This window comes from Lycorma delicatula, chromosome 4 (assembly GCF_047948215.1).
Source record: "Lycorma delicatula isolate Av1 chromosome 4, ASM4794821v1, whole genome shotgun sequence".
Classification (NCBI taxonomy): domain Eukaryota; kingdom Metazoa; phylum Arthropoda; class Insecta; order Hemiptera; family Fulgoridae; genus Lycorma; species Lycorma delicatula.
The window spans coordinates 4,940,811-4,966,293 of NC_134458.1; the positions used below are offsets into that span (position 1 = coordinate 4,940,811).

Below are 25,483 nucleotides of genomic sequence, written 5' to 3' on the forward strand. Positions count from 1 at the left end.
TATTTCTTCTGTGAACTTCCTTATATTTGTAACATCTTCAAAATGCATTTCATCAGTTTCACTGGGCATTGTTTTATTTAAAATTTTATTCCATGCTTTTGCAATATCATTTGAACAGAATTTCATGCATCAAACACCATATAACAGCAGTCTTTCAAATTAATGTCTTTGATCATCTTAATATTGTCACTTACATGTACATTAACAGCCAAAAGAAGGTTTTTTTTATTAATTTTTTGCAGTAATTGCATTCAGAGTAACAGTAACTCCTTGGCCCATTAGTTGTAAAATGAATGTAACAATTACAGGTAGAAACAGAACTTTGATTTTTTCATTCTCTTCTTCTAAGCAATCTGGTCTGAAGGATCAAAAGATCACTCCCATTTTTACATGTAATCTGCTGGTATTTTTTAACCTCTATAATGAAATAATTATCTTGCAAATCTAAAAAATTCTGGTCTTTTTGATTTGCCAATTAGCATAAGATTTAATTGGTGATCTCTCCAGTAGCGTCACCACCAACCAACAGTGTCTCATGTTCTTTAAACATTCCATAGCCTGGAGCTGATTCTTTGCAGGACACTAAAGTTTTCTTAGAAAGAGCTTTTCATTCAAGACCTATTTTGGCGCTGCTATAAACAAAATATTCATCATAATCTTTCTAGGAATCATCAAATTGTTGAAATAAATCACTTGCTGATAGTTTTTATTCTTGAATTTCAAATTGCCAGATTCCATGACACTGTTTAAAATTTTGAAGCCATCCTGTATTCACTTTGAAATTTTCATCTTCATTTAGCTTGTTAAAAATAATGGTTTTCTCTAGTAGAATCAGACCAGAAATTGGCTCACCAAGGGATCACTTTTGAACAGACTACCAGAAAAGAGCCCAATCCACCTCTTCATTTGGTACTTTCTTCATTGTCTTCCTAGAGAAATTTAGTTCTTTTTTTAGTTGTGACACGTAATTAATAGTGTCTGTATTTTTCTTAATGTTTGGAGTAGTTATTTTTATACTGTATTCATTTGCTAATGATTTACAAGATACACCAAGACCCCTACTTTTTCTTTCATTAATAAAAGAACTCATTTTCATTTTGTTGCAGACATGATGTTAACAAATGCTAACAGTATCGAGACATATGTTAACAGCACTAGAATTAAATTAATTATGTGTATGGGACTCTGATCAGTGAATTTATAGAAGTTTAACAGTTTAGGCTTAAAATACCCAGTCAGTAAAACTGCGTGATTTCATCATGTCATGAAAATTACACAGCTTATCTTGCATAAAGTTATGAAACTTTGAATAAGCGAAGAATATGGTAATGATGTCATTTGTTTTGACCTACTGTATATGATAGCAGAATAAAAATAAACATAATTACATTATAGTTTAGTTAATGCTTGACCAATTAATATGTTTCCATCAATCTTTTCAGAAGTTAATTTTTTAATTAGTTTAACACAGGCCTAAATATTTACATATGCTTTGTGTTTTTTAAAATGCAAACACATTAATTAATTACAAATCCCATTAAAACAAAAAACAGTAAAATTAAATTTCCTGTTGAAGGAAAGCTATATTTGAGTAGTATTTTAGGTCGGATAAATACTCTTTTAATTTTTTCTATTATAATATTTGGATTACGTGGCTGGAACCTGTATCATAATGAGGGTCATTATGAAATAGGAGTTCAACCGGTCAAAAGCCTACTGTTTACAACCACTGGCCAATCAGAAGCTGGTATTGTTTAATGTATCAGCTATTTTTTAATTTGATTCTAATCCAATTTAGTAAGCAAGCAGAGTTTACTTTGAAAATACTCCAATAGGTAACTGTTTCAATATTACACTGTTTATCCTTTTATTAATTATTTTGAATTGTGAGAAAGAATTTCATTAACACCGCACAATATTAAAAAAAAAGAAGCAGAACTTATGACTAATAACCTATTGCCACAGAAATGTATAGTTTTAATGTATTTTCTAAAAGATTTATTTATAGATATTCCATAAACAATGTAAATCATTGATTTTAATTGATGATCCCAATATTTTCACAGCCATAGAAAATATATGGTATGCAACTCTCCATAATAGCCATTTCTGCACTCATGCAAAGTTTATGATCCTTGGCAAAGCTCATGTCATAACTTACTGTCACGCATGCATTAATGGCTACTATTTTAGGCTTGTTGCATAATGTACTATTTTAAAATTAAATGTGGATGTAAGCAGTCTGAATAGTTGGACACCTGGAAAATCAATGTTCAGATAATCTGCATTCCGTTGTTTATATATGTACTTTACAGAACATATACTATTTACGTCACCAATGTTTCATGATTTTTCTACCTTTTGATAGAAATATTTCATCTTTTGTGAAAGTTGACTCTGCCACAGAGGTGGATAACATATACTAAGTTCAGTCAAAAAATATTTGTATCTTAGAGAAATCCTCAGACATGAATATTTTTCACATTAAATAGTAGTGATCGGTACATGATGCTATTAATACCTAACTACATGTTAGGTATATTTCTCTTTCAGGAAAATTAAACTGTTTGAATTTTCTGACATGATTATTTTTCAGTTTTGGAATTCTAGTTTACTGCAGAGTAAGAGGAAACTGAACTGAAAGGAAAGAAACAAAATTCCTCTGAAACAGGATGAACATAATTTATCCTAAATGTGTTATAATCTATCTTTTCGCTTGGTGATCTTTTTTTTCACTAGAAAGATTATGAAAGGAATACAATAGTAAAAGGGATAAAAAATATAGAGTTTTTCAAGTAAGATAGAATGGTCAAATATATAGTAGTTTAGTAACGAAGATCAGTGATTAATAGCATCAAAAATATTGATTTGGGTGGTGAAAAAGAAGTCTAGATGGAAACCAAGCAACCCATTGGGTTGGTCTAGTGGTGAACATGTCCTACCAAATCAGCTGATTTCAAAGTCAAGAGTTCCAGCGTTCAAGTCCTACTAAAGTCAGTTATTTTTACACGGATTTGAATACAAGATCGTGGACACCGGTGTTCTTTGGTGGTTGGGTTTCAATTAATCACACATCTCAGGAATGGTCGTGTACAAGACTACACTTCATTTACACTCATACATGTCATTCTCATTCATCCTCTGAAGTATTATCTGAACGGTAAGTACTGGAGGCTAAACAGGAACAAAAGATTGAAAGATGGAGACCAAGCAAGTAGCAGCTACAAAACTTTAAGGTGATACTAAGAGGAAGAATTTGGAGGTTAATAAAAATTACTGAAGAACGACAGTGTAACGTAGCTAGATGTCAGTGTATAACACATCTTTGCATGCAATACCAGATAAGAAGAAGAAAAAGGTGATGGTGTTAGAAGATACTCGAAAAAATCTATTTTTTTTTTCAAAAGTTGTTTTAGTTGGACCTGTTCTAATATGAGCAATATTTAGTAAACTGTTCAGTACTGTTGTTAATTTCCTTTAGAATAAGCAATTATTTTATTTTTTCTACGTTATATCAAATGATTAATTTAAATAGAAATATTAGAAATATGTACTTTGTAAAAGATGACAATAAAACTATTATAATTTTTATTATATCTTTTTTGCATTATATGGGCGTAGACTTCTAAGATCATAGCCCTCATCAAATTTTTAAAAAAAGAATTAAATCACCAGGAGGATTGTCAGATGTAAGGGTGTGTCTTTTCATTTTAATTAAAACACAAAAAATAAACATAACATGAAACATTTAAACAAAACACACACATTAAATCTTACAGGATGTAAAGAGCCCTGACATTTACATAAAAAAGAAAAATGAAACTAAAACATTAAGCACAGTAAAATAAAATACACAAAAAAAGAATCTTGATAGTACCATATAAATTTAAGAACTGCACGTTCAAGTGAAAGTGTCTTCACGTAGAGGATTCTCAGTCAAACCTAACTCATACTGACTTTGTTGAAGATGTAGTATGAACTCATTAGTAGTTTGCTGGCATGTAGATAGGCAACTACTCTTTCTTCTTTGCTATTTTCTAAATCAGCAGCAATATTGCTTCTTTTTCATATATCTTTCTGAGGTTTTCATATAATTGTTCACTTTTCAAGTAGATGCTTAATAGTAAGTTCTTTATCACGTACACTGCACAATGGTATTTTTTACCGATTAACAAATGTGAATTTGTTATTCATGTGTGATCACTTCTGAGTCTGGTCACTACCACATATTCTCAGTGAGTCAGTTTCACATCACTCTTCCATTTATATGGAGTAGTTTTAATTACATTTAATTTTGTATTTAGCCTTCTCCATTCATCATTCCACATGTTTCTGATCATGTTCGATGATTTCAACATCTGCCCCACAAATAGGGATTACATCCATACTCTCACAAGTTGTTGTCATTCTGGCAGCTTCATCTGAGCTTTCATTTCCTGAGATACCAGCATGCCCTGGAGTCCATAAAAATAGGTATCACTGTCCCCATTGATTTAATATATATGGAATAGACGGGATGTTTGCGATAAGGACATCCTCAGTGTTCTTGATCTGAATAGCAGTTTGTACACTAGAGAGTCTGAACATATAAGACTCTCTCTTAGTAGAAATGTTCTGTGTAGTGAAGAGTTTGTTGTATAGCAATGAGCTCCACCATGTAAACACTGGATTATTATTATCTTTGCTTTTCAGCCTCTGGCCCCAGGCACCGACCATTGTTTTCTTTCTGTTTGTCTGATTGGGTGGAGAGATGCTGATAGAGATGATAATAATAGTAATAATACTAACACCATCTTCAGGCCAGATAATCTTTAGCTAGGTTATCCACCACATTTTTCAGTTGTAACTATATTCTCTGTATTTGGCAGTTCTGCTCAGAAGGCTGTTTATCACACAAGATCAGTATGTCCTACCTTTTTGTTGAGTTGAGCAGTGGACTTGTCTGCTGACTCGGCTGGTCTGAAGCTAGGCAATCGGCTGTGGTTTTATCAGCACGATTAGCTCTGGTATTCTCTACAGAATAGCTAAAAGAACCAACAATTCATGGTTTAACCTTGATCAGTCATTTCTTATAAATATTTTCATCCATACTTTATTGGTTCAGCTATTACAATCTGCTGCCCTCTTACATACTTAGGTAATGAGGTTGAGGATAGACCGACTAAGGTGAATAAAAAAAGCTGCTTTTGGAACTGCCAGTGACAACACCAATCTAGTAAGACCCAAAAATAGAGAAAATTTTATTACTAGATTTTATTCCTCTACTTCATCTAATATCGTTAGAAATCTGGTGAGGGAATCAGTTGATTTTGATGTACGAGATAAGCTTAGAACCAAGAAAGAAGGATATAATTTTTTTCATCTTGTTCTTCCTGATAAGCACTTTGAGAAAGTCATGTGAGAAAGTCTGCTGATAAGTGACCATCTGGTACTTTGATTTTTCCATTCTATGACTCATTAAGATCTGAGCAGAAATTATGTCTTCTGTTAATGTAAGTCCAAGGAGGAGGACAGAAACTTTCTAATTGGTGGTGAAGATATATATATAATTTGAGGATATTTTATCAGGATGTTAGGCGTCTCCAATCTAAGGCAGATGAATTTTTTGTTTCTGTTGCTGCGAGCCCATACAATGTTATTGCTTTCACAGAATCAGCATTTAATGACTCTTCTTTGAATTCTGATTATGTTTCAAACCACTTCAATGTTTATAGGGCTGATAGCAACTTCTTTATATCAGGCAAGAATGGTAGTGGAGTGGTACTTGTAGTGCATTCCAATATAGCTTCCTTTAGGTGCCGTGATTTAGAAGCCTTTAATGAATGCATCTGGGTGGAAGTAAATTTGTTTGGAGGGGTTAATCTTCTTGGGAATCACTACTCAAGTCCTGATATTAAGCCTGAGATCATATCAGAGTATTTTGGTAGTTTAGTTTTTAAAATTGACATTAGTTCTTATAATATTGTTATTGGTGATCTTAATGCCCCAAATATAAAATGGAATAGTAAATGTGTGGAGCCCACTTTTACACTAAGAAGAAGTCATATATTGTTCAATTTTGTGGATGACCTTAACTTAGTTCAGTATATTTTCATTTACCTATTGGAGGTTCACTCATTTTATCTAATAATAATGTCAGTGTCCAGTTGGAGGCTGACCATCTTGTTTTTCCATATCTGCTGCATGATACACTCTCAGTTAACATCTATATTAGTGAAATTGTTCTATGTAATAGTGTTGTTAATTCATTAAACTATATGAAAGGTGATTATCTTCATCTTTACCATACGGTAAATCAAGCTGATTGGAGTAATGTTTATCAGTCATCTGATGGTAATGAGGCCATTTCTGCTTTTAATAATATTCTTTCTTCTTGTATGTGAAAGAATATTCCTTTATGTAGACCCAAATCTAAAGGGTTTCCCATATGGCTTTCATTTAACTTAATTAGTTGTCTAAATAAAAAGCAGTTTTTTTTCACAGAAAGTATAAAAAAGCAGGGTGTCTGGTCTATTATCATAAATTTTCAGAATTGCAAAAAAAGGCTAAAATTCTGTATAAAAATGATGTCTTAAAGAGAGCCAAGTTGGCTGAGAGTGTATTATAAGAAAAGTTATTTCATTGTGTAAAATCTGTGCTGAAGGACTCCAGTGGAGTTCACCCACTTAAAGTCGGTAATTGAACTATTGTTGATGCAGAAGATATGTGTGAAGTATTTAGGAGGCAATTTCAATCAATTTACAAGCCTTGTCTAGCAGATGTTTGGAGAGTGGATTTTGGGTCATTTGTCAATTACATTACTGTTAATATTCCAATTATAACGACTGAAGATGTTGAATCTTTTATTTAGATGCTGTGTTCCCATACTGCAGCTGGTATTGACATATGTCCCAGCATTTATTATTAAGGGCATCTCTAAATTAATTGCTTCTGTTTTATGTTGGATGTACAATTTCAGTCTGCAATCTGGTATTTTCCTAGTTGATTGGAAATGTGCACTTGTTCCACCAATGCCAAAAAATGGTAATCCCTCAGTCTATGAATAATTATCATCCAATTTTTGATATCAATATTGTTGTCAAAGTATTTGAAAAGTCAGTTTACCAGCATTTTAATACTTTGCTAGAGAAGATAGTCCATTCAATTCAGTATGGGTTCCATGTAGGTAAATCTACAACAACTAATTTAAGCAACATGCTACTGTTTACTGCTCCAGAAATGGAATCCCATAAATAAGTCAAAGTCATTTATTTCGACTTTCATAAGGCGTTTGACACTATGTCTCATGATTTACTTCTGTTGAAGCTTGGCTGTGTGGGTGTTGGTGCTATGATGTTGATGTGGTTGCAGAGCTATATTGCAGATAGACCATTCCATGTGAATGTTTTAGGGAGATTCTCAGATGAGTTTAAGGCTGTATCTGGGATACCTAATTCCAACCTTGGCCCTTCGTTATTTATTTTGTTTATGGATTATATTGGACTGACTATTTCTCTAAGGCATTATTATATGCTGATGACCTTAAAATCATGGCTAGGGTTAACAGTTATTTTGATCATGAGGTTTTGCAATCTGATATTGATATAATTCATAAATGGTCAGTTGATGATATGAGGCATATTTTTTAAGTAAGAGCTGTTTTGATATAAAAAAAGAAATAAGCAAAATAGAAAAAAAGAAAAAACTTTATTATAACAAACTAAACTCTCTCTCTCTCTCTCTCTCTCCTCTCTCTTTCTCTCTCTCTATATATATATATATATCAGCTTACCAGCTTCAGTATTCCGTTACTTAAGGATTTTTCTGTTTAAGATCTAAACCAATTAATTACTCTGTTTTGCAATTCCTTATTATCTTCAAACTTCTGCGATGCATGCCATTGTTTTAAATGGAGAAAAAGGTAATAATCACTCAGTGCAAGATCTGGACTGTAAGGTGGATGTTTGAAGATTTCCCAATGAAATCATCACAATATTCTTCTGTGGTTTTGTGTACCATGTGAGGTCTTGCATTATCATGGAAAAACAAAATTCCATCGGTTAGTTTCCTGTGTCTTTTGTCTTGAATTGAATATCTTAAGTTTTGTAAGCGTTTCACAGTACGTATCAGCATTAACAGTTCTTCCATATTCAAGAAATTCAATCAAATATCCCTTCTGCATCCCAAAAAACTGTAGCCATAAGCTTTTTCATTGAACTTTCTCGCTTGAACTTTTTGGGGTTTGGGGATATTGAATGCCGCCATTGCACTGATTGCTGCTGTGTCTCAACATTTGAATAAAATATCCAAGTTTCATCACCGGTCACAACGTGTTTCCATAACTCATCGCCTTCATTTTCATAGCGTTTCAAAAATGTTTGAGCTGCAGCAACACTTTTCTTTGTGTGTTTTTGTCAACATTTTGATACCCATCTGGAAAATAACTTTCTGTAACCCAGTTTTTCAGTTAAAATGTTGTAAACTACTGATCACGAAACAAAAGTTAATTCAATCGATAATTGAAAAACAGTAAGCCTTCTGTTTACATGGATTTTTGCACTCACATTTTCAGTTAAATCATCTGTGATGACAGTTGGGCAACCATTACATTCTTCCTCCATGAAGCAAACAACACCATTGGTGAACTTTACCTTCACACATAACACTGGATCAAAAAACATCGACAATTTCTCTATGAATATCAGTAGCAGATTTGTTTTTTGCCAGTAGATAATGAATTACTGATTGCACTTCACAACTCGCAGGATTATTTATTGTAGTACTCATTTCAGCCGGGCTGTACACAGCAACTAACATGAATAATGTTAACCTATTGTCACAAACAGATGATCATTGATATAAATAAACATGCTACACTAGCGTCATCAATTTCCACTGCATCTAATGGCGGAAAATTGAAAACGGCCCTTACTTAAAAAACACACCTCTTAGAATGCTGCTTAATCTTGGCAAAACACTCTTGTAACCTACTCTAGAAAAATCCTTCTGACAAAATACATATTTACAGGATTGGCAGCAATTTACGCAGAGTGTTAAAGATATTTCTGATCTTGAGGTTAAATCCAAAATTAATTTTCAATGAGTATGTAAGTAAAAAATCTTCAAGTCCAGAAGGAATCTTGGTTTACTTGTTTGGCTTGGTCGGCATTTCCAATATGCAAATACAATCTTGCACTTATATAAGATTATTGTTAGACCTATTCTCTAATATTGTGCTGTCATCTGGAATTATGATAGGGACTGTACCTGCAGTAGTATAGAAGCATTACAGAAGTGACTACTCTGTATGCTGCATCTTCGTTTTAGTATCTCTTCTTTGAAAACTACAAGGATGAGTGCTGATTATGGAAGATGCAGTAGCTCAAGGTCAGGCGCACTGTGCAAGAAGTTGTCTTTGCCCATAAAACTATCAATGGGGTTGTTGAGTGATATGAAAAATATAACCTTATGTATTCCTGTTATTCGTTCTTATAGGTACTACCTGTTTAAATGGTTTAACAACAGCAGTTGGATCCCTTTAGCAAGATGTATTATCAGACTAAATGAGTATGGTTGGCTGATAGATATATTTCATATTAAATCCAATGATGTAATGAGTATATCTGAATAGCCTTTCTTTCTAGTGACTTGCATTTTAGTGTTTTTGGTTTGCCGCATTACCAAGTAAGTCTTTTGTAGTTTGTAGTATATTGTAGTTTAGTATCATATTTATATTCAATGTTCCCCTGTTATATACATTCCCTGATAGAACTAGTGCATACAGCATGGTTTTATTTACTGTTCTGTGCACTTTCTTCACATTAAAATATGTCACTCAGCTTCCCTGTTAGTTAGGGTTTCTTCATGGAGCTGTAAGGGGAAATCTGGAGGCCATCCTTATTTTTTTCTTGTGGGTGTACAGGAATCGATTGATTACTATGGATGTTAGTCCCCTTTTCCCAAACAAAAAAAAAATTTCATCAGGAAGAAAAGAGATTTCTTTTCTTCCTGATGAAATCATCACTATTCAGAAAACTAGTTTAGTTAGACAGTTCATCCAGAAATAGACTTGTCATAGCACATTAAAAACCTCAAAAGAACACAAGATGACAAGGGATCTTACCTCTTGAAAAACAGCAATCCATTTCTAAAGAAATGTCAAATTTATCAAAACAATTGCAGTCATACAATTATTAAAAAAATCATTCGTTCATAAAATTTGTCAAAAGTTCATAAAATTATGAACTGTCTTATTCTAACATTCTTATTTTCTATTGCCTAGGTTTACCTTTAGGCTCTCCTTTTTTGCTTCTTTTTTCCATTATCCTGAAGATTTCTATGTCAAATTCTGAGATTTCTTATTAGGCCTCGGAGATGGAATCTTCCAATTCTCTGCATTAAATTACAGAGGATGTTTTGCTACTGACATCAGATTATACCGGCTCAGATGGTGCGGTGAGCAGTGCATCAGAGTTGATACTCAATGCACTTCCCGCTAAAGCGATGGGTGGCTGAAATGCTTGCTCTCTCACTTAAAGGCCTTGGGGGCTACATTTTTGGTCATGCAATATCCTCTTTTTGAAATATTTTATATTTTCTTCTCAGTTCCCTGGATTGGAAGTTTTTTCAATTTTTACTTTGTCTTCTGGTTTCTGCATTTTCGTTTTGCTTTCCTTTGCCTTGGGATTGGTTGAAGGCTCATTTTTCGGTTGAGAAGAGCTCTTTTGTTTTATCATATCTATTTTTATCTGTGATTGCTTTGGGCTGCTATCCCTAATTGGTCGATTAATGATGCATTCAACTATATTTACTAAGGCTGACACCAGTTCAGAGATCATGTTCTTTGGTTTAAAGGAGACTGCAGGAGTGGCAGCAACCTGTACATAAGATGTGATCTTTGGCAATTTGCTAAGCAGATTTTTCTAGCTTCAAAGTAGCTGACCTTTGAATGGTCTTTATCTCCTGTGTTGCTACTTCTTTCTTATATTTCAGACAGATTCATGATCTCACAGTATGATGTACACTACAGTTTACACAAATCGGTGGATCCCTGCACCAGTCATCAGGATGTAATGAGTCACTATAAGCACAGATTTGTTTTCTTGTGCATCGCACTGCTTTGTGTCCAAATTTCTAACATCCAAAACACTGTAATCATATTGGGATGAATGGACAAATATCTACCCTATGAAATCTACCCTTTTTTTTTAGGACACCTAAGTTTGTTAAACCTCAGGACATGTGACATGGATGGTAAGACTTCAACTTTGCATTGGGCATTTAATTGTCAACATGCAATAACTCCTTGTTTATGAAGCTCCTTGATGATTTCTTCTTTTGTGTGGTCCCTGCACACAGCGACACCCTTGGAAGTATTTAGCATACCTGTGTTGCAACCTCAGTGTCATTGAGTCCCATCTTAGCTTTGAGTAGCCAGAGCTACTCAGATCACTGTTGACTATCTACATCTGTAGATCATTGACAGGTCTCAACAAACAGTCCCATTGCAGTCTTCATTCTCTCCTTTAAAGGTCCTCCTTCAGGTTCCGTGATCCCTCGAGGAGTCACAAAAGAACTGATTTTAGAAAAATTCCCTTCTTTTTTCTTTATTACCAAATATTTTGGAATTGGTCCATAGCTCTTAGGTGGAAACATAGTTCAATACTTCTTTTCTATATCACAAAACTTGACTCTCTGAATCTCTTCACTTGCTAAGACAAAGGCTTTCCTGGACGAGGAAAGCCTCATTTCATTTTCATGTGTACTCTCTGCAACAAATTGTGGAAGGAGATGTTTTTATGAAAAGGTAACTATTGGGATCGATCAGATTTTTATCTTTTTTTTGGAATTGGAACAATATATGCTTTCTTCCACTGCTGCAAGTACATTCCATCCTGCCATATCAGGTTATATGGTTGTAGCAATCTAAGTTCTGCAGCAGTGCTTAGCATTCTGATGTATTTCATAATGTTTTTCATCTGGACCTGATGCTGTATTACCAGTTTTCTCCAACGCTTTCACAAATCTATTTAGAAAGGTACATTGTAAAAAAAATTCCTTTTGGTTCCAACATTTAGTTGACCAAGTTCTGTTTTTTTTTTTTTATTTTTGAAGCCTTCGTCATAACTTGCTGTTTTATTGGCTTTTTCAAATTGATTGGCTAATAATTCTGTAATTTCACTTGGAGTATCTGTTAGCTCATGTTCATATTGAAGGTAACTTATGGGAGTATAGTTTGTATGCTCACAGATAGCCTTCAATTTCTTCCAAATATCAATACAGTTGTATTTCTGCTAATAGATGGCGTGTATTGTTGCTAGGATCAGGTGGCTTCTTGAGTTTTCCAGATGTTCTGGGTATTTATCTTAATCCCAAGTCAATTATAACATTGGTTGTATCAAAGACATCATTTTCAATAACTCCAGTTACTTCAAGGAGTGTTGTATTAGCATGAAGCTAGTCCAATCTGCCTTATTGCACTTTCATTTTTTGGAGATGGGATATTATTTTATTGTAGTATCAGTTGTATTTTTCAACAGAGAGTGGTCATTTCCTTAAAGATCTTGTAAAACCTCGAAAGAGAATTTCAATGCAGTCAAAGCACTAATAAAAGTTAAATTTATACAGAACTTCAATCCGTTTCTGACATTAAAATAAGTTCCTGAGTCATCATTTAAAATAATAGTCAGAATTTAAAAGGAACTTTTCTAATTCTCTTCCCTGGAGATATGTTCGATTCGACCCCAAAATACGGTTGTGTTCATTAAAGTTGCCCATTGATAGAATTGTTGGGAGAAGTTGAGTAATTAATTGCATTATTCCATTCTCCTTATCAAAATTTGGTAAGTATATGCTACAGATAATAATCTGTAGTGAGCACTTCTTTCTGATTCCGATCACTTTTATGTTTCAGTTGCTTCAGTGGTAGCTCTAGGCGATGCTAATATTGATACTCCACCTGTAACTTATATTTGGCCATTGGTCTTGTCGATAAAAACATATTATCACTGATGTAAATATTTTTTTTATATCTTCTTAAGTTGGAATTTTCATCTCGGTGGAAGTATATTTCTTGCAGACATATACAAATTGGATCTACATCATGTACCAAGTGATGAAGGTCAAGAGTGTTTGACAAGCATCCTTGAGCTCCATTAATCTATCCTTTCATTGATGTTCCATTGAAGAATTGACTTGATTATATTAGCCAGTTAATCTCAGTGTTTGCCCATTCCTTTTTTCTCTTCTTCATTCTCTGAACAGCTTTACATTCTAAAATTATGTCATACCCTCTGTAGCTTCCACTGTCGGAGTTGGAGACGAAGGAAACGGTGGACGACAACAGGCATGACTTGGTGCTCAGTTTAGGCGCTGATTCAGACAGGAATTGGAGACACCCACAAAAGAAGCACATCAGCCACTGTTTCAGCAAACAGAGAAATAGGGGTTCCCCTTCTGGCTTCATGAGACCACATCAGAGATGGTTTCAGAGCCTCTTTAGAGGGCTCTCTGTGAAGCTTTTACCCTCTTAACATGCTCATCTGACAGGTTATGTAGATGAACTTGAACCCAGATTTATTTTCCTTCTTACAAGGTCTATTCAGAAAATAATTGAACATTTTTAATTATGTACCAACGGAGATATTTCTCAGATTATTTAGTGACGTTCAACTGGCTGCATTGTGTTCCACATAACCTCCTTTGCAATCACATATTCTTGGATTATTGGTATTTCATTTAGTTTTTGTGTTATAAACAAATGTATGGAGATGATGCTCTGATTTGTACGCAATGTTACGAATGGTTTTCACAATTTAAAAGTGGTCATCAGTCAGTTGAAGGCCTTTGATTTTAACTGACAATACCCACATTCAGAAAATCAATGATCTGGTGCTTACAAATTGCCAATTTACTGTCAGAGAACTTGCAGAAGAGGTTAGCATTTCAAATGGTTCTTGCCATGACATTTTGACTGAAAAATTGAACATGCATCAAGTTGTAGCGAAGTTTGTTGCTCATTTGATGACCAATCAGCAGAAAGAACATCAAGTAGACGTTTGTCTGCAACTTCTTGAACAAGCCAATGACAGTGAAATATTTATGCAAAGGATCATAACAGGAGACAAAAACTGGGTTTACAGCTATGATATTGAGACAAAAGTTCAATCATCACAACAGATTGGCAAAGGATCTCCACGCCTCAAGAAAGCGTGTCAGACTCAATCCAATCTCAAAGTAATGCTCTCTATTTCTTCTTTTTATTTTTTATTTTAATGGGTTATGCATTATGAATTCTTGCCATAAAGTCCATGCTATGAAGGCATTTTGCAATTCTTACATAAAAACATCCACAAAAAGAGACCAGAATTGTTCCTCCAAAAAGAGACAAATCATGGTCCCTTCACCATGACAATGCGCCTTCACACTCAGGTTTGTCAATTCATAAGTTTTGTGCCAAAAATCAGATGACTGTCCTCACTCAGCCTCCGTACTCACCAGACCTGACTGCTTACAATTTTTTTCTTATTTCCTAAATTAAAATCAGTGATGAAAGGATGCCGTTTTGAGACTATTTGTGACATTAAAGCATATTCGTCACGAACCTTAAAGGCCATTTCAAATGACACTATCCATTACTGCTTTGCAAAGTGGAAACACGCCGGGAAAAGTGTGTGAATAGAGAAGGGGAGTACTTTGAAGGGGACAAGGACCAATAATCTGTAAATTAATAATAAAGATAAAAAATAAAGTTGAGTTATTTTCTGAACAGACATCATATTCTGCTCATATGCACTTTATGTTGGCTTGATACATTATCTGGTGGCTTTATCTTGGACAGTCTCTTTCTCTGTCAGCTTCCTTTTGAGAGAGAGATTTCGTTTTACCTATTATTCTATCATTTTAGCTAACATTAGAACGAGTTTACTGAGAAGTTGATTTCCATTAACTTGCAGTAGAAACAGTAGCTGCTGTTTCAGCATATGTTGTTGTTGTTGTTGCTCTACATTTTTGACTGTTTACAATTTTTTTAGCTTTAAAATAGCTGACCTCTATGGTTTTAACTTCTTGAGCAGCTACTTCATATTTGTAAACAGGACAGTTTCTTGACTGGCACGAATGCTTTCCTTTGCAGTAGAAGCAGACAGAAGATTTCTTGCATCATTCCCCTTATGGGTCTCTTCATCATACATGCATATTTTTAGTCTCTCATATCAAACCACAGTGTAGCCAAATTGTTTGCATCTGAAGCATTATATGGGTTGCAACAAGAATGCAATGCACACACATCCAGACAGCATATACCAGCATGCACTTTCTCCTGCAAGGTTGGTTTATTAAAAGTGATTACATTAGAGGCAGAAGTTAGAACTTCATCATTCCTTCCCATGTTCAACCTTCAGCACTATTACACCCTGAAGTGACAACTCCTCCAAAATTTCTTGCTCAGAATAGGTTGAATATATCTTGACAAACCACAACATCCTTTGAGGTATTAAGAGTGCTGTGAGGATCTACACGTACAGCAAACTCTTCTATTTTCTTTATTCGAAGAATCTGCAACTGGATATCGTTGGTCATCTGGATGTAAAGACTGTTGAAAATTTTTTTGTATTTCCTTTACTGGCCCTCCAGTGCAATTAGTTATTTCATGAGCGATAAGAAATTAGTTATTACTGTTGCATAATTTCCACCTTCATTTATAATCACCAGATATTTAGATCTGGATGAACAGTTCTTGATAGCAGTTCTCTCCAGATCCTTCAGACTACTATGAATTCTTCCTGTCTCAAAAACTCTTCTGCCATTTCACTTCTGGTCACACAGCTGGTTCCAAACGGGGATGTTTACATAAAGCCTCTGCCACGATAAATAGTTCAACTTGCATGAAATTTTGATCCCCTCCATAGCAAGCTAGCTGCCAGGGTATAACCCCCACTCCAGAGCTATTGACCCTGGAGATCTGTCCTGGTACTCTGGTGGAACGAGCATATGTCCTGGCAGAGAGAGGATGCGCAGTCTCTACACTGACTCCAGTCCTATACTCACCAGTTTTCAGGGCTCCCATGCATTGACACACATGGGCACCTTACTACATGCTTACCATTGCAGGGAGCATGTGTACAACAGAAGAGTCTCTTTTACACCTACTATCACATTGACCCCGGCCATCACATCCCCAGCTCTAAAGGTGGTTTAAGTCCATTTCCATTGTTCATGATCTGCAGGTAGCCAAAAATTCCAGTTCATATAGTGACCTGAAGATGGAAGTCAAAAGAATGATTATATTTTCAAGAAAAATACTTGGAATACCATTGCCACCTGTATGTATTGAACTTACGTATAGCTGTTACCACCCTGGACGTGGAATAGATGGTACGTTCTGGTTGTGAGGATTATCTACCTCAGGGCATTATTATATTATTGCTGTCATTTATTCTGATCAATTTGTGACATATCTGGATGTTGTACAAAGCAAGTTGCATATCGCAGGAAAGAATCTTCAGATCAGGCAGTGGTGGTGGTAATGAAATCAAACACAAAAAATTTAAGAAATCTATTTTTATTGAACAAAATAAATTTAATTTACAACAATGCTACTGGATTTAAATCTAAGCAAAGTGAATTAAATTACAAATTTTATATGATGTCTTGGGGAATCAATCTCAGAATTTTGTGGTCATCTTTAACAGCAGGCATGCATAATCATTTCCGCTAATGAGATTAAGAAATAGTTACACAATTAATATAATCCATTTATAAGGAGAAAAATAAATTATAAGTAACGATTATTAATAGATTTATAAGGAGAAAAAGAATATTATTTCTTATATTAATGTTCCAAATAAGCTTCTGAAGTATTGCTGTGCAATTTTGAGTTGCCTATATATTTACTTGTAAGTGCTGTGTTTATGAGTATATGTGTGGTTTTTTCCTTAGACCAGTTATTTCTTTCTTTATCTTTAATATGTATTACCAAATAATGAAATCGTACACATTGTTCTATTTTTTATTGTTGCTGAGCACATATTCTAATCTACTTACCTTCTTAAAAAATCAGTTATATTTTGTTTAAACTTCACTGTATATTTGTTTTTTTTTTAAATCCATAGAAAAATGACCTTTTTCTGCATCAATTATTGGTTTTTATATTTTATGTCTAATAATATTTAAACAGTAGGTATTTAGTTAATATGAAAACCATACTATTGCCTGATTCTACTTCAGTAATTATGTGACTTACTCTACCTTTCTATCTACTGTCCATTATCCTTGTTCCACAGTCAAATAAGCCTTCATTTGCTGTATACATGTGAGCTATCCATTGAATTTCCTTTTAAAAACTGTTTTAAGATTGTTATTTGTTACATTTATTGTTTGATCAGAGCATACGTGTTTCTATAGTCATTTATATATTTTACTTTTCAAATGTTCACCATTGAGAGAAAGAGAGAGAGTGAGAGGGGGGAGAGCAACAGAGAGTGAGTGTGTCTGTGTTTGCAGTTTTATAATAATAAGTTTATATGCTTCACATGTTAATTTGTTTTACCCAGTGCACTGTTTTCCATACATTTTTTCGAATTTATTTATTTGTGTGTTGATGTTAATATATATATCATTTGCATGTATCACAAATTTTGTGTAATTATGGAAATTAAATTTCTAGTTCTTTTTGTATTTATGGTTCAAATTGGCATTGTCATCAGTTTTACGACTGGTCCAGTCATGGACAGTAATATTGCAAAGGGTAGGTGAGGATCAGATAAAGTATGAACTTTGAACTAACTTAGATTAATGTAATTTTATTACTTGTATCAGATACTCATATCATGTAGTCAGATACAAGATTACTTTGCATATATTTTTAATCTTCTAATTTACAAAAATTAAATGTAAATTCATTGAATTTATCATTAATATTTAATCGAAAAGATTAAGTGTGAATCCACTCTAAAATGAATTCTTTTAGTTTTCTTCAAAAAAGATGAATAAGACACTTCCAATGAATTAGAAGGAAAAAGTGATAGTTTAATGTACATATCATATTGGCAATAGGAAGAATATGTGACTGAATATTCAAGTACATTTGTTGTAGGTTCTAAGTAAATCTGACATGTGTCATCAACATCTTTAGCATATTGTTTTTAAGTTATTTGTTTATAGGTACAGCTGCTCTTACTTCCAGACAGCTAAAAGAAAACGATTTTGTTAAAGTTGTCAATTTCTTAGACGAAGCTGTTACTATCGCATCTGATGTACAGAAAGAAACAGGTAACAATTACATTTTTTCTTTCTAAATATGAGTTTAAAAAATCGGCATTCACTGTTTATACTTTTTGTTTTTCCATTTTTCTTTTGTTTTTACATCATAGCTCTAGAGCAGTGATGGGCAAAGTATGGCCCGCAGGCCCGATGTGGCCTCCAGACTGGTCTAATTTGGCACATGACATGGTTCTAAATGGCTACCTACACACATTCTTTACCACGTTCAGTTCTCTCAACCAAACACGTAGATGCATTTCATGACTTGTATCACATTGTATTCTTTCTGTGTCTGTATTCTGCACACAGGGTAGCAGACAGCAGTAGGTCACGGAAAGGCCCCAGAGCATTCATAACTGTAGTGCTGAACAGACTTCTTTCTTTTTCCTGTTTAGCCTCCGGTAACTACCATTTAGATAATTCTTCAGAGGATGAATGAGGATGATATGTATGAGTGTAAATGAAGTGTTAGTCTTGTACATTCTCAGTTCAACCATTCCTGAGATGTGTGGTTAATTGAAACCCAACCACCAAAGAACACCGGTATCCACGATCTAGTATTCAAATCCATGTAAAAATATCTAGCTTTACTAGGACTTGAACGCTGTAACTCTCGACTTCCAAATCAGCTGATTTGGGAAGACGCATTAACCACTAGACCAACCCGGTGGGTTAGTGCTCAACAGACTGACTCATGTTATCCCCACCACTCCAGCCACCACCAAACACCCTAATACTCTCAGTCAGTTGAGTCAGTAGCTAATTATGCAGTAGTTCTCAATTTGATCTCAAATATTCTTGTCAGTTATTATTGTTTGCTGTTTTGTAGTGAGTATTTGTGAGACGTTTCTAATTTGCCAAGATGACAACTAAAAAATGTAAAATTAATTCAGTGTGCCGTGTTTTCAAAGATGAGTGGACTTGGAAATACTTTTTCACAGCTTTTAAAGATAAACCATTGTGTCTTATTTGTAATGGAACTATGACCAACTACAAAGAATTTTTAACATTTCCCAGCACTTTACATCTAAGCATAAAAATGCCAGTTATGAAGCTATGACCGAAAATGGAAGGAAACAAAAAGCAGAGGGTCTATGTGAAAAGCTCTCGCAAATATTTTTAAAAAACAAAATAGTTCTCAAAAAGCAGCTGCACATGCTATTTATGTTGTAGCATACAATATTGCTAAAAGTAACAAAGCTCTTTCTGATGGGGAGTTTGTGAAACATTGCATGCTCTAAGTTTGTAATATTTTGTGTCTTGACAAAACAAATGATTTTGAGACTGTCAGTTTGTCTCAAAAAACAGTTACTTTTAGAATTGAAACAATAGATAAACACCTATTGTCACAGCTAAAATCAAAAATTAGTTTAAATTCTGTTCCGTTACTGTGGACAAGAGTACTGACATTAATGATATTGCCCAGTTACTACTATTTATAAGAGGTATTGATGATAATTTTTGTATTATTGAAGAACTAGCATGCATGTGATCATTAAAAGGTATGTCAACAGGATCAGACATTTTTCATGAATTTCAAGAAGGCCATTGACTTTGAAAGTACCCATAACCAGAATATGCAATATTACGACTGATGGAGCACCTAATATGACAGCGAAGAAATCTGGTTTGTTGGCATGTTTAACCAAACATATTTTGAGAACAAAGTTGTATTTCTTCATTGTGTCTTGCATCACAAGACTCTGTGTAAATCTACCCTAGATATGAAACACATGCTTGATGTCATTATGAAGCTTTGTAATATTATTTGATCTCAAGCGCTTACTCACAGACAATTTCAAGAGTTTCTTGACTCAGTGCAGTCTGAATACACTGATATACTTTATTACATTAAAGTAAGGTGGCTTAGTGCAGGACGTATCTTCAAGCGAGTTTGGGAGCTGAAAGAGGAAATAATTTCATTCATGCATGAAAAACAGATGTTTAAAGGCTGTGAAATGCAGGAAGATACTGCATGACTTTCAGTTTTTGCATTTCTTACAGATCTTCTATGTCAACATGAATAAATTGAATGTTAAGCTGCAAGGAAGAAATTGATTTATCCACAACATCTGGGGTCATCTCAGAAAGTTTAAAATGCAACTAGTTCTCTTTGTCAAACAGCTAGTTAAGAAAGATCTGTCCCACTTCTCGACGCTAAAAACAATAGTCCCAGCGATGGAAGACAAACTAGTGAGCTATGAGGAAAGCATGAGAAAGGCTCCATGATGAATTTGAATGCAGGTTTCAAGACTTCAAAACTATTGAACAAGATTTAAATAATTTTAGTATGCCATTTAATTTGGACTGCAACACAGTGAAATTGGAATTTCAGCTTGAACTAGTTGAGTTGCAATGTAACACTGAATTGAGACAGTTGTTTCTCAGCGTCCTGAAATTAAGAGTTGTACAAGTCCCTATCGAGATCAAGTTTCCCAAATTTGAGATCTCATGTCCAGAAGGTAACCACCATGCTAGCATCATTCTATGTTTGCAAACAAGTGTTTTCTACCATGAAACTTCAAAAAAATAGCGTTAGAAATAGATTGACAGATGACCATTTAGCTTCACTTTTAAGAGTCAGCGCATCCCAGTTACAATCAGATTGGGAAACTTTTAAAAGTACAGTCACGATTACATCATCATGCACTCCTTCATACTCATTCAATCATAAATTGAGTTTTGTAACAGTGTTATTTTTTAATAAATTTTGTTGGCCCATCTAGCTCGTTTTCATTTTTCTTTGGCCCTCTCCCAAAAAAATTCCCTGTTGCTGCTCTAGAGCTATGCTGCAAGAAGGAAAGTATGGTAATCAGTCAAAAAACAGGTATGGGTTGTTTTGCATTTTTGATGTTTCATGACCCAGGTACCCAAAAAAACAAAATAAAAATGGGGGGGGGTTATCTTTATACATACATATACAAGTGCGTTGGTGTGTTTTTAGCTTAACTTTCGACTGGATAAATTGATTTTGGTGAAGTTTTATACACTCATGTGAATGGGACAATTTTTAGTAAAGTTTTGTGGTCAGTATCTCTAGGGAGTAGTGTAGATAGTTTTTTTGGGATCAATTTTCTCAAACTTTTGCAAGCATACCCCACTTTAATTAAGCTCAGTACATTTTTGCATGCTTATCCCCCATTTAAAAAAAATTGTATTCTCAAAATTCCCCCTTCCCCAAAAATTTAAAAAACTATCTTTTTATTTATTGCCTTTTTTTAACCAAAATTTTTTTTATGTCTTCCTAAGCATAATAATAGTAGAAGTGACCCAAAAAAAATACATTGTGACCAATATTAGGGGTGCAGGAGACTATCAGAGTTTTGATTTTTTTAATTTAGAAAAACCTTCTTTTGGTTTATTTAAGATTTTAATAATAATATTGCAATAACGTTTCATTGTAATTCATCCACCACCCTCAAAAAAATTTTTAGGTAACTATTGGTTGTACATTTTTCAGTGGAATTTTTTTTTTTTAGTTTCTTCCATTTTGTACTGTTCACTTGACTGCAGTTTTCTCCCTGGTGTGCAAAACAAAATCCATGTTTCATCACTGGTAACAATTGAGTTAAGGAACTCATCACCTTTTTCTATGTACCACATCAAAAATTACAAAGCAGATCCCATTCGGATTTTTTTGTGACATTCCGTTAAGATGTGCAGCACCCAATGTACACAAACCTTTCCGAAGCCTAAATGGTCATGAACAATGTGACCAATAACAGCTCTTGAAAAGAAGGGTCAGGTTGGAAATCATTGAACAACGATCTTTTCTTATTTCATCATCAATGTGTTTCAACAAGCCCTCTGTGATTATCGAGGGCCTCCCCAAATGTTCTTCATCATGCACATTCTGTTATCTCTAAACCTTTCACAACATTTTTGAAAGTTTCTTTCATTCATTACATTATCACCATACACAGCAACCAACTGCTTATGAATTTCAGCCGGCTTGATGTTTTGATGGTTTAAAAAACGTATGACTCCATGTATTTCACAGTCGGCAGCAACATCAATTTTCCCATTCATTTTATAAAGTAATAACTCACACATAATCAAAGATACTACAACGCAACAACTTACAGACTACAATGCAGTGTGTGCATTACTAGCATGACAATGAACGACACAGGTTCACCAACCTTAAGAAGAGAAATTTCCCAGCAGTCTTTACTTTAGAATTATCTCTCATAATATTATATTAAATTTTAATACTTTCCAGTATAACCATCCAGTATCTCTGCCATCTGTTGTATTATACAACATTCTTGTTGGTTATTGTTACTTTTTAATTGATTTGAATAAGTTTAATTTAACTGTTCACTAACATCTGTTGTATTATGCAACATTCTTGTTGGTTATTGTTACTTTTTAATTGATTTGAATAAATAATTTAACTGTTCACTACATTATCATTTATCTATACAGGTGTACGAAAAAGAACTCTGTTGTTTTAAATTAAATTTACTTTATTATAATACAGTTACAGATGTGTGTATTTTATTACAAGAAACTAAAAAGTCTAAAGTTTTTTTTTTACCTCTTAATATAACTCAATGTGACCACCGTTTACAGCCCTGGAGACGTCAAATCGACAATCCACCTCTTTCCACACTCTGATGAACATATCTGTAGGAATCGCTTTCTCAGTTGCTGGTATTCTTTCATAAAGGTGGTTGAGTGACTGGATTTTTTCTTGGTATATGATGTCTTTTACATAACCCCAAAAGAAGAAATCAGTCAGTCTCAAATAAGAACTTTGCAGTGGCCAAGCGATGGGAGCTTCACTGCCTATCCAGCCTTCTGGCAACCTGTTGTTAAGTTCAATCTGCATGTTTGCATGATGTCAAGGGGCTCTACTCCTCTTCCATTAGGCTTTCCATATTTTCAGTCTGCTCATGGAAAAAATGGCCCAAAAATTTGATTATGCATAATACTACACCAGATATTTATTTTCAGACAGTTGTGGATGAATTCTATCAAGTCATGTAAATTTTCTGAATCCCATACCCGACAATTTTTATGATTCAGGACTCCAAGTACATGAAATATTACTCGATCAAAAAATAAAATGCACTATAGGTAGTTTTCTTTAGCAGAAATGAGGTCTAACATGGTTACAAATTGAAGTGTTTATAGCTTATCAGTAGGTTTAATTTCATAGAGTAGCTGCAGTTTATAAGTGCAAAGTTTCAATCACTTGTGAACAAAATCTTAAACAGTGCTTTTAAGAATGTTTAGTTGATGACTTACTCTACAGAACAGACTAAAGGTTTTAGACTTCATTGGAAAGACAGTCAAATTTTTTCTGTATTTTCAGTACTGCTTTTAGTCCTACCTGGTGAGTATCATTTCAAAATGCTTCCCCCTTTTCAAAAACTATTCACATCTCCTACATTACATAAGCTTTTGTCACTCAGAGAATTTCTATGATAGACTCACCTATAATCTCTTTGTACAACAATCACTGATTTTCTTTTTTTGAACCGGTACATGCACATTCTTTCTCTTGTGGCAACACCATGGTTCAGAAACTCGGGCTTATAACAGCTTGGTCTGTGTAACAGTCTATCACAACTGCTAACTGATGGAGAATGTGTAAACTAAAACTTGTTGCTTCAAGATTATGCATAAAACACTCTTGAATGCTGCAAAGTGAAAACTACATTTGTTCTTGAAACCACAGAGTTCATTTTCAATCATCTGGTATTTTAACTGATTAATGATTTCTTCTTTTCCTTTTAATCTTATTAGTATGTTTTTCTCAACCTTCATGGCTGAAATTTGTCAAGATTCTTATTTTCAAGAGGTCTTCCTAATCGTGGACTATTAGATTACTCCAGAAATATGATTTAATAAATTGTCACATCTATTTACTTAATATGCTTGATATTTCTTAATTTAAATCCACACATACAAATTAGAGCACTGTGCCACTGATTAATTCCAATTATTAATCAGTATCTTTTAACGTCAACATTTTACTTTTACAGTGAACTGTTACTTAATTTGTTGATAAATCATAATTCAGATTATCTTTGTTGATAATCTGAATTATGTTTTTTGTGTCTCCTTTGCATGAGAGTAGTAGTGTTAACCTAATGTTGAATCATATTACATCATTTTAATGGAGGAAGTAAATTAGTGTAAGGTTTTCACCTTCATATATAAGCCATCTTTTAATTTAGGATTGAATAAATACTGACATATTTCATGTAAAAAATATACCTATGTACATTTTTTTGTAGTTCAAAATTATTGAATGTTAAAACTTAGTTTAAAAAAATGAAAGAATTGCATAAAATTACACTTCATCACAAAATTTATAATTACCTTTTTTTAAATTATTAGAGTATTCGCTGAATGTAAACATTAATTGAGAGAAGTTGAAAATATTCAACACTATTTTAAGGAATATAATTTAGATTTATCAATTCTTATAAAATTATTTAATCGATTCATGCACTTATTTTTTTCTAGGATCAAAAATGAAAGATTTTAAGGAGTATTTGAATTCTGCAAATAACTCTGCATCTCAGCGAATAGATGCTTTAAAGAAAACTGTAGAAGAATTTGCTGGCCAATTCCCCATGCCAGGCTTTGATGATCACTGATATTTTTCTATGTTAAATTCCATGTGAAAACTGCTCTAATTGTTGTAAAAAAGTGCTACATAAAAAGTTTAAGATAAATATTAGTATAAATTAAAGATTATTTGTAACTCCAACAGTATTGTGTTAGGTATTACATTTTTACATATTAGCTTGTGACTATGCTACTTTAACAAATAAAATTATTATAAATATCATAGTTGTATGAAATTATGTTGTCATTAAAAATTAAAAAAATTTCTTAATATACTGGTGTCTCAATATTCCAAAATATGTGAATAGTTTTTTCCAGTAATATCTATGTAACTTATTTTGCGGTTAAAAATTATTGAATATTTAGACTTTGGTTAAAAACCAGTGAAAGAATTACACAAAATTACTTTTTTCTGTTGCATTAAATTTAACAGTTTCTAACCTTAAATTTGGTTTGTTAATTCAAATTTATTGACAGATCTCCCATATTGTGTATTTTATACAAAATGAAAATATACATATTTATTGATTTCTAATTCATATTCTGTATCATTGATGCCACAGAATATGTGCACTATTAAAAGTAAAAGAAAAGTTCAATTATGGAGATAAAATGACATAAACACTAGTCTTTTGGTTAATAAACGTTTTCTAGATGG

At 33.6% G+C, this 25,483-nt stretch overlaps 1 protein-coding gene across 5 annotated transcripts in view; it reads left to right on the forward strand.

Annotated features, from left to right (window-relative positions):
- Positions 1–25,098, forward strand: part of LOC142323062 (serine hydroxymethyltransferase, mitochondrial-like) — a 288,888-nt gene extending 263,790 nt beyond the window's left edge. For 3 of the 5 annotated variants that reach the window (XM_075362186.1, XM_075362188.1, XM_075362190.1), the window contains 2 exons: positions 18,142–18,249; positions 24,721–25,098. In XM_075362186.1, coding sequence (XP_075218301.1) covers positions 18,142–18,249; positions 24,721–24,854 — 242 coding nt within the window. In that variant the 3' untranslated portion in view covers positions 24,855–25,098. Of the gene's footprint in view, positions 1–9,474; positions 9,664–18,141; positions 18,251–24,720 lie in introns of those variants that run through there. The other 2 variants (XR_012756013.1, XM_075362187.1) reach the window with 2 other exon arrangements.
- The last annotated feature ends 385 nt before the right edge of the window (positions 25,099–25,483 follow it).